This window comes from Salmo trutta, chromosome 28 (assembly GCF_901001165.1).
Source record: "Salmo trutta chromosome 28, fSalTru1.1, whole genome shotgun sequence".
Lineage (NCBI taxonomy): Eukaryota > Metazoa > Chordata > Actinopteri > Salmoniformes > Salmonidae > Salmo > Salmo trutta.
In genome coordinates, this window is record NC_042984.1 from 13,561,003 (window position 1) to 13,581,002 (window position 20,000).

Here is a 20,000-nt window from a genome sequence, read left to right on the forward strand (position 1 = left end):
ACAGGTCAGTACCAGTACCTTATTCAATGTGCAGGGGTACTGGAGTGGTTGTATATACAGGTCAGTACCAGTACCTTATTCAATGTGCAGGGGTACTGGAGTGGTTGTATTACAGGTCAGTACCTTATTCAATGTGCAGGGGTACTGGAGTGGTTGTATATACAGGTCAGTACCAGTACCTTATTCAATGTGCAGGGGTACTGGAGTGGTTGTATATACAGGTCAGTACCAGTACCTTATTCAATGTGCAGGGGTACTGGAGTGGTTGTATATACAGGTCAGTACCTTATTCAATATGCAGGGGTACTGGAGTGGTTGTATATACAGGTCAGTACCTTATTCAATGTGCAGGGGTACTGGAGTGGTTGTATATACAGGTCAGTACCAGTACCTTATTCAATGTGCAGGGGTACTGGAGTGGTTGTATATACAGGTCAGTACCAGTACCTTATTCAATGTGCAGGGGTACTGGAGTGGTTGTATATACAGGTCAGTACCTTATTCAATGTGCAGGGGTACTGGAGTGGTTGTATATACAGGTCAGTACCAGTACCTTATTCAATGTGCAGGGGTACTGGAGTGGTTGTATATACAGGTCAGTACCAGTACCTTATTCAATGTGCAGGGGTACTGGAGTGGTTGTATATACAGGTCAGTACCAGTACCTTATTCAATGTGCAGGGGTACTGGAGTGGTTGTATATACAGGTCAGTACCTTATTCAATGTGCAGGGGGTACTGGAGTGGTTGTATATACAGGTCAGTACCAGTACCTTATTCAATGTGCAGGGGTACTGGAGTGGTTGTATATACAGGTCAGTACCAGTACCTTATTCAATGTGCAGGGGTACTGGAGTGGTTGTATATACAGGTCAGTACCTTATTCAATGTGCAGGGGTACTGGAGTGGTTGTATATACAGGTCCAGTACCAGTACCTTATTCAATGTGCAGGGGTACTGGAGTGGTTGTATATACAGGTCAAGTACCAGTACCTTATTCAATGTGCAGGGGTACTGGAGTGGTTGTATATACAGGTCAGTACCTTATTCAATGTGCAGGGGTACTGGAGTGGTTGTATATACAGGTCAGTACCTTATTCAATGTGCAGGGGTACTGGAGTGGTTGTATATACAGGTCAGTACCTTATTCAATGTGCAGGGGTACTGGAGTGGTTGTATATACAGGTCAGTACCTTATTCAATGTGCAGGGGTACTGGAGTGGTTGTATATACAGGTCAGTACCAGTACCTTATTCAATGTGCAGGGGTACTGGAGTGGTTGTATATACAGGTCAGTACCAGTACCTTATTCAATGTGCAGGGGTACTGGAGTGGTTGTATATACAGGTCAGTACCTTATTCAATGTGCAGGGGTACTGGAGTGGTTGTATATACAGGTCAGTCCCAGTACCTTATTCAATGTGCAGGGGTACTGGAGTGGTTGTCTATACAGGTCAGTCCCAGTACCTTATTCAATGTGCAGGGGTACTGGAGTGGTTGTATATACAGGTCAGTATCTGTACCTTATTCAATGTGCAGGGGTACTGGAGTGGTTGTATATACAGGTCAGTACCAGTACCTTATTCAATGTGCAGGGGTACTGGAGTGGTTGTATATACAGGTCAGTACCAGTACCTTATTCAATGTCCAGGGGTACTGGAGTGGTTGTATATACAGGTCAGCACCTTATTCAATGTGCAGGGGTACTGGAGTGGTTGTATATACACGTCAGTACCTTATTCAATGTGCAGGGGTACTGGAGTGGTTGTCTAGACAGGTCAGTACCTTATTCAATGTGCAGGGGTACTGGAGTGGTTGAGGTGGTTTGTAAACAGGGCTGAAAAGTGACTGGTAGCAGGAATACCTCAATGCAGAGGGGGAGGAAGAGAATGGGAGATAGTGTCATCACTTTGTTTAATGAAGTACTGTTATAAGCTGTATTGTATACTATGGCTTAATAACTGGTTTGTAACATCAGTGAAATGCGGAGCATCAGTGGCTAGGCCTACATATCATGACTGATCCATGTTGTCACTGAGATTCTTATTCACATGTTGTGTGTTCCTCCTCTTTCCCCCACCCCCCCACCCCACAGCGGTGCGTAACGACAGGAACAAGAAGAAGAAGGACGTGAAGGAGGAGTTGGTGTTGCCGGAGAGTTATGAGCTGAGTGGAGAACTGGAGGAGCTGGTTAACAAAGTCAGCAAGGCCCACCAAGACACCTTCCCCTCACTGCTGCAGCTGGGCAAATACCACACCGTAAGTCTCACACATCTCTCTGTTTCAACATACGGACACAAATCTGCTATGAACATGTATACTTTCTCAACTCAAATGGACACTTTAGGGTAAATCTTATTTCTCCAATGGTCACCGTGTGAGAACAGGGGTAAGGTGATCTGTTGGTGTAAAGTCAGACTGTGAGAACATTCTACCTGGTTGGCTGATGGTCAGACAGTGATGTTATTATTCTAGCTGATTGATGTCTAGTCAGACAGCCAGATCCTCCGTGATACAAGTCAGTATTTCATGTCCATCCATGTCTGAGGACGATGGGAGATGACATGGAAAACGGCCACTAGGGGCAACAGTGAGCGCTGTTACCTTGAAGTAGGTTTTGGTTTTGCTAGGGCGTTGTGGACGTGGATGGTGGATGGGCGTAAGCATCTGCCTCTTGTGCATGTTTGAATCCTGCGATAGAAAGTTGTTTTTTAGATTTGAGTTTTAAGCCTATCCTTAAGCCTTACCTTACCCATTCGGAGTTTATACCTAACCTGAAGATTTTGGAGTTTGAAATGTTACGTTTGACAAACATGGATGGACGTCTAATTCTGTGAGACTGTGAGAGCTAGTTGAGTAAGAACCCTGTCTGTGTCTCCGCCATGCTCATAATATATCTCTGTGTATCTCTTCCGTCCTCCAGAACTCCAGTGCAGAGCAGCGCGTGCAGCTGGACCTGGGGCTGTGGGATAAATTCAGTGAGCTCTCCACCAAGTGCATCATCAAGATCGTGGAGTTTGCCAAGCGCCTTCCCGGCTTCACCACCCTCACCATCGCTGACCAGATCACCCTCCTCAAATCAGCCTGCCTGGATATCCTGGTACTTACCTGGTTTTTCCCATCCCCTCAACCCCATCTGTGTTATCAAATAAAGTCTCATTTACACAGAAAGCCATGTGTAAATGTAATGATAAGAGGACAGTGCCTCTCAGTGGATAGAGATGGCATTGCAAGAATAACTTTGCATGTCGGCTCATACTGTTGGGAGGGAAAGTTGAATAGCTGAAGATGTTTTATGGACAATAGATGTAGAACAAATCAAATTGTATTGCTCACATACACATGGTTAGCAGATGTTAATGCGAGTGTAGCGAGTGTAGTGAAATGCTTGTAAACATAGCCTACTATATGGATCACACTTCCTGTGGTATGCACTTCCTGTGGTGTGCACTTCCTGTGGTATACAGATCATCGATTTTATTTATGGTATACTTCCCCCTCTCTTTCTCTGTCTTCAACCGCCCCCCCCCACCCCCGCTCTCTCTCTCGCTGTCTCTCTCTCTCTCTCGCTGTCTCTAATTCTATCTCTCAATTCAATTTAAGGGCTTTATTGGCATGGGAAACATATGTTTACATTTCCAAAGCAAGTGAAATAGATAATAAACAAAGGTGAAATAATCAATAAAAAATGTACAGTAAACATTACACTCACCAAAGTTCTAAAATAATAAAGACATTTCATGTGTCTCTCTCACACTCCTAGATGTTGAGGATCTGCACCCGCTACACTCCAGAACAGGACACCATGACCTTCTCAGACGGGCTGACCCTGAACCGGACCCAGATGCACAACGCAGGCTTCGGCCCGCTCACAGACCTGGTGTTTGCCTTTGCTGGCCAGCTGCTGCCTCTGGAGATGGACGACACAGAGACGGGCCTCCTCAGCGCCATCTCCCTCATCTCTGGAGGTACTGCACCCTGAGGGGATTAACATGATTCTATTGCCAATAATGTTAAGAGCACATACAGAGCTAAATGTCTGTGGTGTTAGGTGTTAGGTGTTAGGTGTTAGGCCGGGATAACATCCTCACTCAGTTACAATACCAGTAGAAATTTGGAGGTAAAATAGTTTAGATACACTATACTTTACACTTCGTCAATTACATCAATCAGCAATTACATCAATCCTAGTGTGATGGATGGGTCCTGTTGATCATGTATTGTGTATATAACTCTGTCCTCTCCCCCATCCGTCCCTCAGACCGTATGGACCTGGAAGAGCCCCAGAAGGTGGACAAGCTGCAGGAGCCCCTCCTGGAGGCCCTGAAGATCTACGCACGTCGCAGACGCCCCAACAAACCCCACATGTTCCCCCGCATGCTGATGAAGATCACTGACCTCCGAGGCATCAGCACTAAGGGTCAGTATTAGTACAGTGGATTAGAGTCAAGAATCGTCCATTAGAGCACCTGTAACACTGTCTCGACACACATTGAAGATATGCTAAGATTTAGACCAAACTGTCTCGACACACATTGAAGATATGCTAAGATTTAGACCAAACTGTCTCGACACACATTGAAGATATGCTAAGATTTAGACCAAACTGTCTCGACACACATTGAAGATATGCTAAGATTTAGACCAAACTGTCTCGACACACATTGAAGATATGCTAAGATTTAGACCAAACTGTCTCGACACACATTGAAGATATGCTAAGATTTGGACCAAACTGTCTCGACACACATTGAAGATATGCTAAGATTTAGACCAAACTGTCTCGACACACATTGAAGATATGCTAAGATTTGGCCCAAACTGTCTCGACACACATTGAAGATATGCTAAGATTTAGACCAAACTGTCTCGACACACATTGAAGATATGCTATGATTTAGACCAAACTGTCTCGACACACATTGAAGATATGCTAAGATTTAGACCAAACTGTCTCGACACACATTGAAGATATGCTAAGATTTAGACCAAACTGTCTCGACACACATTGAAGATATGCTAAGATTTAGACCAAACTGTCTCGACACACATTGAAGATATGCTAAGATTTGGACCAAACTGTCTTGACACACATTGAAGATATGCTAAGATTTAGACCAAACTGTCTCGACACACATTGAAGATATGCTAAGATTTGGACCAAACTGTCTCGACACACATTGAAGATATGCTAAGATTTGGACCAAACTGTCTCGACACACATTGAAGATATGCTAAGATTTAGACCAAACTGTCTCGACACACATTGAAGATATGCTAAGATTTGGACCAAACTGTCTCGACACACATTGAAGATATGCTAAGATTTGGACCAAACTGTCTCGACACACATTGAAGATATGCTAAGATTTAGACCAAACTGTCTCGACACACATTGAAGATATGCTAAGATTTGGCCCAAACTGTCTCGACACACATTGAAGATATGCTAAGATTTAGACCAAACTGTCTCGACACACATTGAAGATATGCTATGATTTAGACCAAACTGTCTCGACACACATTGAAGATATGCTAAGATTTAGACCAAACTGTCTCGACACACATTGAAGATATGCTAAGATTTAGACCAAACTGTCTCGACACACATTGAAGATATGCTAAGATTTAGACCAAACTGTCTCGACACACATTGAAGATATGCTAAGATTTGGACCAAACTGTCTTGACACACATTGAAGATATGCTAAGATTTAGACCAAACTGTCTCGACACACATTGAAGATATGCTAAGATTTGGACCAAACTGTCTCGACACACATTGAAGATATGCTAAGATTTGGACCAAACTGTCTCGACACACATTGAAGATATGCTAAGATTTAGACCAAACTGTCTCGACACACATTGAAGATATGCTAAGATTTGGACCAAACTGTCTCGACACACATTGAAGATATGCTAAGATTTGGACCAAACTGTCTCGACACACATTGAAGATATGCTAAGATTTAGACCAAACTGTCTCGACACACATTGAAGATATGCTAAGATTTAGACCAAACTGTCTCGACACACATTGAAGATATGCTAAGATTTAGACCAAACTGTCTCGACACACATTGAAGATATGCTAAGATTTGGACCAAACTGTCTCGACACACATTGAAGATATGCTAAGATTTAGACCAAACTGTCTTGACACACATTGAAGATATGCTAAGATTTGGACCAAACTGTCTTGAACATCAAGGGTGGGTTGTAGACTTTTTTCTCTCTCCGTATTTTATTATTTTTCTGACAGGACAGTTAGAATAAGATTGGGACACAGGAATTGGAGAGAGTACAGAACGGAAGGGCACAGACAGGAGAACCAGAGCCAAAAGGAATCACTTCCAGATATGATGCAAACGTTTCTCTTTCCTCTTTGTCCTGTCTGTACAGGGGCAGAGAGAGCCATCACTCTGAAGATGGAGATCCCAGGCCCCATGCCTCCTCTGATCAGGGAGATGTTAGAGAACCCAGAGGCCTTCGAGGACCAAACAGAGAGCAGTGGAGAGAGCTCCCCACTGCCTGCCTCTCCACCCGTCCCACCAGCCTCCTCCAAGCCCCCCACCACCATGAAGACTGAGGCTGAGGACGAGGAGGACAGCTGGGGGACAGAGAATGGCAGCGAGCCTTCCCCAGAGGAGGAAGATGAGGATGACTATGATGATGGGGAGGAGGAGGATCGGGACAGGGGCTCGGAGAGCGAGGGGGAATCCTGGGCTCTGGAGGGTAGCAGTGAAGGGGCTAGGAAGAACCATGCCGGGAGGGCCCAGTGAGGAGTAGAGAAGATCACAGACATGGAGACTCTACACTCAAACACACACACTAACTGACGTAATCACACACACACACACACACACACACACACACACACACACACACACACACACACACACACACACACACACACACACACACACACACACACACACACACACACACACACACACACACACACACACACACACACACACACACACACCATACCCCTTCCAGTGCTGGCCCTCCCTAACCTTCTCATCCCCTCTATCTCCCTAATGCACATCCGTCACTCCAGGCAGGACAGGACAGGACAGGACAGAAACAGGACAGAGCAGGACAGGACAGGACAGGACAGGACAGAGCAGAGCAGAACAGGACAGGACAGAGCAGAACAGAACAAGACAGGACAGGGCAGGACAGGACAGGACAGGACAGAGCAGAACAGAACAAGACAGGGCAGGACAGGACAGGACAGCAGAGCCATATGGTTGCCTGTATAGACACTATAACTCAGGTTCCCTGACTCGCAGGTTCTTGACAAGTGCCATGCAGAGAGACTATAATAAAACGAGAGACGGCGAAACCACATGATGCAACCGTCTGGACTTGTGACTCGTGATATAGAGAAGAGAGAAGATGACAAGAATACTCTCTTTGACAAAATAAATGTCAATTTTTTACTATCTTCTTGTTTGTATCTATATAGAGGAATGTCCAAACCAGACAGCATGAACTGAACAGTAAATCCGGATGCAAAGCAAAGCACACTTCTCAAAAAGAAATACAGACTGTAACCAAACTGAAAATGCTAATTCATTTGGTGGGCTTTTAAAAATTGTTTAATTTCTTCTTGTTTTATTTTCTTGATTTTTATTTTTATTTCAATTTATGAATAAGTCCATACATATCTATATACCATTATATTATTAGTCTTTGTTTGTAATCCTGGTTTTGATTTCTTCAGATGAGGTTTTGCGTTTGAGGAGTTTTCCAGCGGCGATGCCCAGAGAGATTTGGAATCAGAATCAGAACCGGCATAGCGCTAGCTGAATCTCCTTTTCCAACTGGTGTTTTTTGAGCACTTTTGCTCACCGTAGATGTCAATGATAATCAACTCAGTAATGTTAACTTGTGTTACAGTGACCCAAGTTGTGATTTGTTGTTATCAGGGGACTGGCATTAATCCATGTGCTTTCTTTCAACACAAACTATGCTGCCGATTGGACGTGTGTCTTTGTGCCAAAGTTCACAACTCATTTTCAGAAACAGAGAGTCAGTGACCCTAGACACCAGCCAGTGCTCACACACACATCAAATCTTCACGCCTAAATTAGACACACAAACACACACACATACACACACTAAATCTGGGACTTGTAACAGATGTGCCATCTTGGTTCGGGTGCTTAGACAGAGATTGACACTTGGCCGTATATGTAGCACTTTGATATCCTGTTTTTAAATCAGGCACCGCTAGCAAGGTAAGTTGCAATACAATACAATACAACTTTATTGTCCAATATTGACAGTACCGTTACTGCCAATCTTTTCTCAACAGAAATCATCAAATGTCTGTCACATTAAATAACTATTTGACGACGTGCACAAGCAGACACTCTTGCGTACACAAAAACACACACCCACACCCACATAAAAAACACACATGCACAACCAGGATCTGTTATGGACAATGACATGGAAACAGACTTCTCAGGGCTTCTCTGTAAGGACCAAACCCTAGCGTGTGCGCTGGAAACAGGCAATATTTATGTGTGTATTTTTGACTCAGTCAATTGGATCTGTCCAGTTAACCCCTATCTCTGTGTACATAGAATATATATGACTCGTCTACAAATGGCCTGGATGCCAGTCTATTACCCTTTTCACACTATCATGACAACCCAACCCAAACTGTGCTGACTTCACATTGTCCTTCAGTCCACAGTTCCAACAACTATGGTGAGTGCATAATTAGCCCAGCTCCGTACAGCTTAGTTGGCTTGGCTCACTAGTGTGAAAAGACCAAACCTGTTTCAGACCAGATTTGGCCTGCAGCATTGTCACTGCCCTGCCATGCCTGACCTGTGCTGCTGGCATCCAAGAAACCAACTGCCTTCTCATCTAAAAGCCATTATATCATCAAGTCTTTGTAAGGTTGTATGATGTTCTCTCTCTCTCAGCGTTTTGTGTTCTCATGTTTCATTTCTTCTCAATCGTCTTTGTTGCCAAAATGTCTCAGACAATATGTAACCAGCTGGTCATAATGCAGCTGGCTGGCTACATACAGTACAGAGGTTTGTATGCAGTCTCTCTGTGAAGCAATATGAACAGGAATGACAGCCTCCCAGCAGTAGAGAGAGAGTGACCTACCGTACAGTACTCTCTGAATGTGGGCCTCCTGACCTGATTTGAGTGTGTGTTAATGCTTTAACATGTCTCCTCTGCCATTGGGTGAATGTTCTCTGTATGGTGCTGTGATGTCATACGGCGCCGAGCGGAGCAGAGAAGCCGCTCCTCTATGTCTGCCCTGCCAGGCATTCATGATGCAAACACAACGCTGAGATGATGTTGTTGCACAACGTTGTGACAACATGGTTCTGATGCAGGTGTTATTTTCTGTAAAACACAGCCAAGGTATTGTCCAATTTTCTGTTCATACCAACTCATACAAAGAAAAAGCCATATAAATAAATTACTTTTGTGAGATTAACAGATTATTTTATTGTGTTACTTTTACTTTCTGTTTTCATCTGTGTTTATAGTGAATGTTTGAACAATTGGTAGTTTCCTTATATCTCGGAGGGAATAACCATAGAGATCCTATTAAATGACAATATTTATCACAGCGCTGGCTGACCATTGTTGATCAACTGCCCTTACCAAAATGGCTGACCATTGTTGACTGCCCTTACCAAAATGGCTGACCATTGTTGATCAACTGCCCTTACCAAAATGGCTGACCTTTTTATACTGTCATAAGAAGGTTCATGTCCATTCTATTACGGGAATAGCCTCGACTCAGAATGGGAAAATGTTTTGTCATGTGTTATGACATGTTATATTGCACTTACAACACTGTTATGAATGTGTTTTAAACTACACTTCCAATTATGTGTTATCAGGTTTTTTTTAATGATAGCCCCGCCCCTTCACCAGCAGTGAGCCGTGAGCCTGGGTACAAGACCACTGGGTACAAGACCACTGGGTACAAGACCACTGGGTACAAGACCACTGGGTACAAGATCATTTCAGTGACCTGATCACATCTTAGCACAGTGAATAACAGTAGAGGGCAGTCTTACACTGTGGCTACACAGGCCAACCAGCGAGCAGTGCCAATGTAGACCAACCCCGCATATAGAATAAGATGAAGCAGACACTTTAATAGGTCATGAGATGTGTCCCAAATGGCACCCTACTCCCGACATAGTGCACTACTTTTGACCCTGGTCATAGCAGTGGACTATATAGCAGATGTGGTGCCATTTGGGACGCAAACATGGAAAGCAGTGGCTATCACAGACAATAAATCTCTGTCTGTGGGTCTTGCTAAACAAGGACATCATATAAGAGTGTGGTGTGCTCCCTTCTCTCTAGCTCTGTGGATCCTACTATTGGAGCACGGGGGGTTAAGGTATCATCAGAATCATCTAATATAGCAGCAGGGGGGGTTAAGGTATCATCAGAATCATCAGAATCATCTAATATAGCAGCGGGGGGGTTAAGGTGTCATCAGAATCATCTAATATAGCAGCGGGGGGGTTAAGGTGTCATCAGAATCATCTAATATAGCAGCGGGGGGGTTAAGGTGTCATCAGAATCATCTAATATAGCAGCAGGGGGGTTAAGGTGTCATCAGAATCATCTAATATAGCAGCAGGGGGGGTTAAGGTGTCATCAGAATCATCTAATATAGCAGCGGGGGGGTTAAGGTGTCATCAGAATCATCTAATATAGCAGCGGGGGGTTAAGGTGTCATCAGAATCATCTAATATAGCAGCGGGGGGTTAAGGTGTCATCAGAATCATCTAATATAGCAGCGGGGGGGTTAAGGTGTTTACCTTTAATCATCAGAATCATCGAATATATCAGCAGGGGGTTAAGGTGTCATCAGAATCATCTAATATAGCAGCGGGGGGTTAAGGTGTCATCAGAATCATCTAATATAGCAGCGGGGGGGTTAAGGTGTTTACCTTTAATCATCAGAATCATCTAATATAGCAGCAGGGGGGTTAAGGTGTCATCAGAATCATCAGAATCATCTAATATAGCAGCGGGGGGGTTAAGGTGTCATCAGAATCATCAAAATCATCTAATATAGCAGCAGGGGGTTAAGGTGTTTACCTTTAATCATCAGAATCATCTAATATAGCAGCAGGGGGGTTAAGGTGTCATCAGAATCATCTAATATAGCAGCAGGGGGGTTAAGGTGTTTACCTTTAATCATCAGAATCATCTAATATAGCAGCAGGGGGGTTAAGGTGTCATCAGAATCCTCTAATATAGCAGCAGGGGGGTTAAGGTGTTTACCTTCAATCATCAGAATCATCTAATATAGCAGCAATATAATTTCAGAGAAGGTAGAGATGCATGTTTCCACACACAGTGTCCTTCAAACTACAGTACATTATAGGCCTATCCAGTTGCTTTTATTAACAGATGCAGTCTAGAGAGGAGAGTGATAAACTGAGAGAGGCAGGGGTTCTATCAATTATATGATTGCTATAATTAACGATAATTAAATACAGATCAATAAAGAGGGACTGGGGATTAGAATAAGGTCCATAGCTGCTTTACAAGGAACCACTAAATAGCTGCTTTACAAGGAACCACTAAATTGCCCCATATAGTCAACCCCAATAACACGTTGCCATGGAAACCCTAGGGACAGGGAGGGGTCCAAGGGCGGTTGTTGGTGTATGGGGAGGGGGTTAATGAGACAAAGCAGTATTTTGATTTGCACAGGCACCACCTTTCCAATCCTACTAGTAGTGATTAGGTCAATTACTGTGCTACCATGCTACAGACCAGACCAGCAGCATGGTAGCACCAGACCAGCAGCATGGTAGCACCAGACTAGATCAGTAGCATAGTAGCACCAGACCAGACCAGTAGCATGGTAGCACCAGACCAGACCAGCAGCATCGTAACACCAGACCAGACCAGCAGCATGGTAACACCAGACCAGTAGCATGGTAGCACCAGACCAGACCAGCAGCATGGTAACACCAGACCAGACCAGCAGCATGGTAACACCAGACCAGTAGCATGGTAGCACCAGACCAGTCCAGTAGCATGGTAGCACCAGACCAGACCAGCAGCATGGTAACACCAGACCAGACCAGCAGCATGGTAACACCAGACCAGACCAGCAGCATGGTAGCACCAGACCAGTAGCATGGTAGCACCAGACCAGTCCAGTAGCATGGTAGCACCAGACCAGACCAGCAGCATGGTAACACCAGACCAGACCAGCAGCATGGTAACACCAGACCAGACCAGTAGCATGGTAGCACCAGACCAGACCAGTAGCATGGTAGCACCAGACCAGTCCAGTAGCATGGTAGCACCAGACCAGACCAGCAGCATGGTAACACCAGACCAGACCAGTAGCATGGTAGCACCAGACCAGACCAGCAGCATGGTAACACCAGACCAGTAGCATGGTAGCACCAGACCAGACCAGCAGCATGGTAACACCAGACCAGCAGTATGGTAGCACTAGATCAGACCAGCAGCATGGTAACACCAGACCAGCAGCATGGTAGCACTAGATCAGACCAGCAGCATGGTAACACCAGACCAGCAGCATGGTAGCACTAGATCAGACCAGCAGCATGGTAACACCAGACCAGCAGTATGGTAGCACTAGATCAGACCAGCAGCATGGTAACACCAGACCAGCAGCATGGTAGCACTAGATCAGACCAGCAGCATGGTAACATCAGACCAAACCAGCAGCATGGTAGCACTAGACCAGACCAGCAGCATGGTAACACCAGACCAGCAGCATGGTAGCACTAGATCAGACCAGCAGCATGGTAGCACCAGACCAGCAGCATGGTAGCACTACACCAGACCAGCAGCATGGTAACATCAGACCAGCAGCATGGTAGCACTAGATCAGACCAGCAGCATGGTAGCACCAGACCAGCAGCATGGTAGCACTAGACCAGACCAGCAGCATGGTAGCACTAGATCAGACCAGCAGCATGGTAACACCAGACCAGCAGCATGGTAGAACTAGATCAGACCAGCAGCATGGTAGAACCAGACCAGCAGCATGGTAGCACTAGACCAGACCAGCAGCATGGTAGCACCAGACCAGCAGCATGGTAGCACTACACCAGACCAGCAGCATGGTAACACCAGACCAGCAGCATGGTAGCACTAGATCAGACCAGCAGCATGGTAGCACCAGACCAGCAGCATGGTAGCACTAGACCAGACCAGCAGCATGGTAGCACTAGATCAGACCAGCAGCATGGTAACACCAGACCAGCAGCATGGTAGAACTAGATCAGACCAGCAGCATGGTAGAACCAGACCAGCAGCATGGTAGCACTAGACCAGACCAGCAGCATGGTAGCACCAGACCAGCAGCATGGTAGCACTAGATCAGACCAGACGTAAGGAACAAAAGTTAGATCAGAGTGTATGATAAAGAGAGAAAACGTCATGACTTGGACTGTGTGTGATGAAACATTCAGGGGCTATGAGGACATCCCAGAGACATATAAGTAGGCAGTAACCCACCTAACAACAAATGTTCCCAAAGCATTAGAGAACTTTCCCTTTAAGAGTCTAATGTTTTCATAGGAATGTGCCATTGATGTGCAAGGAGTGTTTCCAAGAGACCATTCCCTTAATGTCAAACACAATTTACCCAGAATGTGACTACCATGTTCTCAGAATCTTCAATATTAATGTTCTAGACATGTTTTATTGGAACGTTGCAAGAACATTCCAGTGTCCAGTTTTCTGAGGGTCAGGAGAATATTCCATCAACATCACACCAAACACTCACAGAACACAGGCATATTACTCTGTTTTAATGTTATTTCTTGATCACTATGGTAAAAAAAAGTTTTTCTTGAGTGTACTTTTAATTAACAGAGCTGAGATTTACTTTGAAGTGTAAAGTGTAGCAATGCAGGTGAAATCAGTAATTGACACAGACATGGTTGCGTAGTGTTCCACAGGGATACTGGCCCATGTTGACTCCAATTATTCCCACAGTTGTGTCAAGTTGGCTGGGTGTCCTTTGGGTGGTGGACTATTCTTGAAACACACAGGAAACTGTTGAGCGTGAAAAGCCCAGCAGCGCTGCAGTTCTTTACAAACTCAAACCGGTGCGCCTGGCATCTACTACCATAACCCGTTCAAAGGCACTTAAATATTTTGCCTTGCCCCTTCACCCTCTGATTGGCACACATACACAATCCATGTCTCAATTGTCTCAAGGCTTAAAAATCCTTCTTTCGGAGAATATAAACTCAGCAAAAAAAGAAACGTCCCTTATTCAGGACCATGTCTTTCAAAGATAATTCATAAACATCCAAATAACTTCACAGATCTTCATTGTAAAGGGTTTAAACATTGTTTCACATGCTAGTTCAATGAACCATAAACAATTAATGAACATGCACCTGTGGAACTGTCGTTAAGACACTAACAGCTAACAGACGGTAGGCAATTAAGGTCACAGTTATGAAAACTTAGGACACTAAAGAGGCCTTTCTACTGACTCTGAAAAACACCAAAAGAAAGATGCCCAGGGTCCCTGCGTGAACGTGCCTTTAGACATGCTGCAAGGAGGCATGAGGACTGCAGATGTGGCCAGGGCAATGAATTGCAATGTCCGTATTGTGAGACGCCTAAGACAATGCTACAGGGAGACAGGACGGACAGCTGATCGTCCGAACATCACACCTGCGGGACAGGTACAGGATGGCAACAACTGCCCGAGTTACACCAGGAACGCACAATCCCTTCATCAGTGCTCAGACTGTCCGCAATAGGCTGAGAGAAGCTGGACTGAGGGCTTGTAGGCCTGTTGTAAGGCAGGTCCTCACCAGACATCACCGGCAACAATGTCGCCTATGGGCAAAAACCCATCGTCGCTGGACCAGAGGACTGGCAAAAAGTGCTCTTCACTGACGAGTTGCGGTTTTGTCTCACCAGGGGTGATGGTCGGATTCGTGTTTATCGTCGAAGGAATGAGCATTATACCGAGGCCTGTACTCTGGAGCGGGATCGATTTGGAGGTGGAGGGTCCGTCATGGTCTGGGGTGGTGTGTCACAGCATCATCGGACTGAGCTTGTTGTCATTGCAGAAAATCTCAACGCTGTGCGTTACAGGGAAGACATCCTCTTCCCTCATGTGGTACCCTTCCTGCAGGCTCATCCTGACATGACCCTCCAGCATGACAATGCCACCAGCCATACTGCTCGTTCTGTGCGTGATTTCCTGCAAGACAGGAACGTCAGTGTTCTACCATGGCCAGCGAAGACCCCGGATCTCAATCCCATTGAGCACGTCTGGGACCTGTTGGATCGGAGGGTGAGGGCTAGGGCCATTCCTCCCAGAAATGTCCGGGAACTTGCAGGTGCCTTGGTGGAAGAGTGGGGTAACATCTCACAGTCAGAACTGGCAAATCTGGTGCAATCCATGAGGAGATGCACTGCAGTACTTAATGCAGCTGGTGGCCACACCAGATACTGACTGTTACTATTGATTTTGACCCCCCCCCTTTGTTCAGGGACACATTATTCAATTTCTGTTAGTCACATGTCTGTGGAACTTGTTCAGTTTATGTCTTAGTTGTTGAATCTGGTTATGTTCATACAAATATTTACACATGTTAAGTTTGCTGAAAATAAACGCAGTTGACAGTGAGAGGATGTTTCTTTTTTTGCTGAGTTTATAATCAACGTCACACCAAACACGATGACATTTCAAAAGGAGGCAAATAATTAGTCTGACAAACTTATTTTTTTAATCATTGTGATGTAGCCAGATTTACTTTAGATGCAGTATAACTTCAGCTAGCTTGCTAAGAATGAGGGTTTTTCACACTCAACAGTTATCATCCATTTAAAACCTTCACTATAGGAAGAGACAAGCATGAAGAGGGAGGACGGGAGAGAGAGAGGAATGATAGAGAGAGCTGCTCTTAAAAGGGTAATGGAGAAAGTGAGAGAGATGAGTGAATATACCAGACAAGGGCGAGTGAGGAAGGTAGACTAGGAAGGGATCAGGGAAGAAAAAAGGGGGGAGGGGTGGAGAATTAAACAAGAAATAAAGTGGAAGAAAAAAAGTGATTTGGGTAAGAGAGGCAAAGAGAGCTGGGGGGCACGCAGCCTGCCTGGCAGAGGTCATAAAGCCTATGGCTGTATCCCAAATGGCACCAATTTCCCTATATAGTGCACTACTTTTAACCAGAGCTCTGATTAAATGTAGTGCACTATATAGGAAACAGAGTGCCATTTGAGACGAATCCTAGTAAGATGCCTCTGGCTCTTCATATCTTTTACATTTCTAATTAAAACAGATAAAGAGTGAGGGAGACATCAATCCACCGGTGATTTCCCAGTTAAGGTTTTAGAGCAGGCTGTAAACCAGGCAGCCCGGCATCATTGATTTTATAATTAGCTACCGTCACCCCAGACATGAGCTGGAGGGAGCAGAGCAGAGGAGATGAAGGAGAGGGGGAGTTGGGGAAGGAGAGAGGTACAGGTAAAGAGGGGCAGGAGGGTAAGAAAATAATGCAGAATGTGGTCTGAGGTCAGAGAAGAGAGCAAGTGAGTGAGGGAATGGAAGAGAGAGAGAGGAGATAGATATTCAGAAGAGAAGATGAGACATGTGATTAGCAAATTAATATCAGAAATGTCATACCCTGAAGGAAGCAAACCAAAATGTTTCAATATTTCTCTTCCATCAAGAAAACAGACACATTAGACACAATTGACACAGATCCGTTTTTTAAAATTATTATTACAGAAACCAATTATCACGCTTAATGACCCTATATATAAATACCAAAGAATATACATTTTTTAAATAAGTAAGATGACCCCAACAAACAAAACATCATACACACCAGCGAACCACTGGAGCCGTATTGCAATGAGAGTAGGTAGGTATCCTGGAAGGAAGTTACAGCTCACTGTAGACATAGAATAGAACTCCCACAGAAATCTAAAATGACGTCAACAAAAAGGATAGATCTCAGTGCTACGCAACTTTTGGTGCACATACCAGGATGTCAAATTCACCCACCCTCAGTAGCAAATAGAGGTGTAAGTACTAGATTACACTATAGTAGAGCTGAAAGGGTGTGGAGACGAAGACGGGTACTCCAAACCCCACTGAAGCACAGCCTTCAAGGATGTCCATCACAGTTGAATTACAGTGCATTTCTGTATTTCATTTTTCATAAATGTGCAAATAAAAGCATGTTTTCACTTTTTCATTACGGCATATTGTGTGTAGATGGTTGAGAGAAAACATATATTTAATCCATTTTGAATTTGGGCTGTAACACAACAAAATGTGGAATAAGTCAAGGGGTATGAATACTTTCTGAAGGCACTGTATATGTTACAGATGTCCCACTTTCACTACAGCTATACCTCTGTGTGAAGGAACACAGTGATGTCCTATACAGAACCAATATCTCTACCCTTTGGACTGACATTTCACACCTTACCATATAGTTGTGAGAGGTTACATTTACCTTTAGAATGAAAAATAAAAGAGTAAACAAAACACTATGGTAATGATTATGATAACATAGACTGGATTAATAAGGAGTATCCAAGTGTTCAAAAAAAAAGTAGTCCCCAAAACATCTCTTATTGCAAAAAAACAAACAGATGCAAATATAGCAAATTACAAATCTACCAAGCAAAGTGTCCCTATCACCTTGTTCTTTCTTCACTAGGAAACTTAGACGGGGCAATCTGCAGTTCAAACAACAACAATCGCAGATAGCCCCTTTAAATGACCTAGCTTTAGTTTTCTCTTCTTATCAAACGTCATTAGCTTAAACTAAACCAGAATATAGCTTCATTACGATATAACTAAAGTTGAGTATTGGTTGAAAATCATGAAAAATATAGTATTATTAAACCAGTACTAATAATCTTTTCCAGGCAAACCTTCCATAAAGTCTTGTAACATCTGTATCTATAAATTACATGATGTTATCATGAGATTCCTTAGTTTACTAGTCTTGTTTGCCAGACTGATAATGCTTGGCTGAAGAAGAGACTATTCATTTCCCAATTTGTTATTTAGGCACAAATGTAGAACTGCATCACTCTAAAGCAGAGCTTTGTGCATACCATGTACAGTACGTCTAGTCTAATAAAACTGAACATCTAGAATAACTTCTTCTATAACAAATACATTGATTTAGCTTTAAAACCAAACACTGATTTAAGGTTAAAATGTGGTATGATGTATGCTCTTATTGCAGGGACTCTACAGCTACCAGCCTGCAGGAGCAATAGCTTTATGTAGATGAGGGTAGAATATATTATGAGATTAATAAAAACATGAGAGAACATTAAAATGTCACTCCGACCACTCTAACAACTACCATTCTGCTCTACCATTCAACATTCATCTTGATTAATCTCTCTATTTCCAAACTTCCACCAATCGTTTTTCCCATTTCAGATGCTTCTCTGTCTGTAATTATCCTCTCAGCAAGCACTAGAACAGCATTAATAAAGCAAGAATGAAATAATAATGAAGAACAGAAAGTGCTTCTAATATAAAATCTTAGGTTTGAATATGAGGAAAATCCTGTTATGTGTCAGTACTTTCCAATGATTCTTGTAATATAGTTGTAGTGTGTTACAATAACTACTATTCCAGTATTCTGAAGAGGTAAAGGTTTTAAATGGAGAGACCTGTCAATATGTACTCATCAACCAGACTGACTCAACCAGGACACAAATAAACCACAAATAAACGCCATGTTTTTCATCGTTCTTTTCTAGGAGACGAAACGTTGAAACAATTATACAGTATTTCTTTCTGGCTCGACTGAAATCAGAGAGGGAGCCTTTAATAACTGACTTATGTTAATTAGTGACCTGACATGATGTCTCATAAAGTGACATAACACAATTCATTAAGCTCACGACATCAACTCCTCCTGCAACTGAAATAACCCTGTTATAAAACATTACTATTAAATATCTAATTAACCCTTTTAAATGTCAAATGTTTCACGCTTTATAACAGTCTTATGTCAGGTCGTAACTACGTTTTGAGCTGTTACGACAGGTATTATGTCATTCTTAAGGCCATGTTAAGTATAATGGGGGCAACACAACAGCCTTAAAGTCATACGTCAAAGAAAAAGTTCATATAAAATGTAAAAGCAAATTGCATATTAACATAGTTTGTCAAGAGTAGAGGTGAGTTGTAGTGTGTGTGCTTGTGTGCTGAATGGCAAGTTAAAGTAATGGCCAAACAGCCAGTGCTGGTGTAGATCTGGTCCTGTATCGCCACTCTACCACTGAGAGGTATCAGCCAGGTCACTGGATGACAGGGAACAACCAAGAAAGGAAAGGGGGTCAATCAAACCAATCAATCAATATCTTTATTGTCCCAATTGCTAAATTTGTATTGGAGACAGGGCACAGCAGAACCGTAGAAAAGGAATGCATATGAGAAAAAAGAGGTGAGAGATGGAGGGAGAAATATAGAGGGAAAAGGTGGGAGAGTGCTTTAATGATGCTGAAAATTGGCCCGTGACTGCGGTACTAGCCTGTAGGCAAATCATTGCTACAGCCTGCTGTCAACGAATCTGTCCCCATGTCCTCCCTTATTCCCTCCCTCCCCCCCTGCGTCACTCACTGTGCCTTACACTGTCTTACACCATCTCTTTCTCCTCCTCCTCACCCTCATTCAACTTCTTTTACGACCTGATATTGAAAACTTCCATCTCTGAGAGCCATACTCAGCCTATCATCGTAAATAACATCCCTGTGTGTGTGTGTGTGTGTGTGTGTGAGGAGAATGACAGTGTGTGTGTGTGTGTGTGTGTGTGTGTGTGTGTGTGTGTGTGTGTGTGTGTGTGTGTGTGTGTGTGTGTATGTATGTGTGTGTGTGTGGAGAATGACAGTACAGTGTGTGTGTGTGTGTGTGGAGAATGACAGTACATTGTGTGTGTGTGTGTGGAGAATGACAGTACAGTGTGTGTGTGTGTG

At 43.7% G+C, this 20,000-nt stretch overlaps 2 protein-coding genes across 2 annotated transcripts in view; one reads left to right on the forward strand and one right to left on the reverse strand.

Moving 5' to 3' along the window:
• The window catches only part of LOC115166472 (retinoic acid receptor gamma-A), a 26,565-nt gene extending 17,081 nt beyond the window's left edge, over positions 1–9,484 (forward strand). Inside the window, exons 2-6 of the mRNA XM_029720369.1 lie at positions 2,095–2,258; positions 2,923–3,099; positions 3,763–3,967; positions 4,261–4,419; positions 6,405–9,484. Coding sequence (XP_029576229.1) covers positions 2,095–2,258; positions 2,923–3,099; positions 3,763–3,967; positions 4,261–4,419; positions 6,405–6,784 — 1,085 coding nt within the window. The 3' untranslated portion in view covers positions 6,785–9,484. The remainder of the gene's footprint in view (positions 1–2,094; positions 2,259–2,922; positions 3,100–3,762; positions 3,968–4,260; positions 4,420–6,404) is intronic.
• A 9,543-nt stretch (positions 9,485–19,027) lies between these two features.
• The window catches only part of LOC115165525 (calcium-binding and coiled-coil domain-containing protein 1), a 23,439-nt gene continuing 22,466 nt past the window's right edge, over positions 19,028–20,000 (reverse strand). The window contains exon 16 of the mRNA XM_029718711.1: positions 19,028–19,328. Within this exon, the coding sequence (XP_029574571.1) occupies positions 19,301–19,328 (28 nt within the window). The 3' untranslated portion in view covers positions 19,028–19,300. The remainder of the gene's footprint in view (positions 19,329–20,000) is intronic.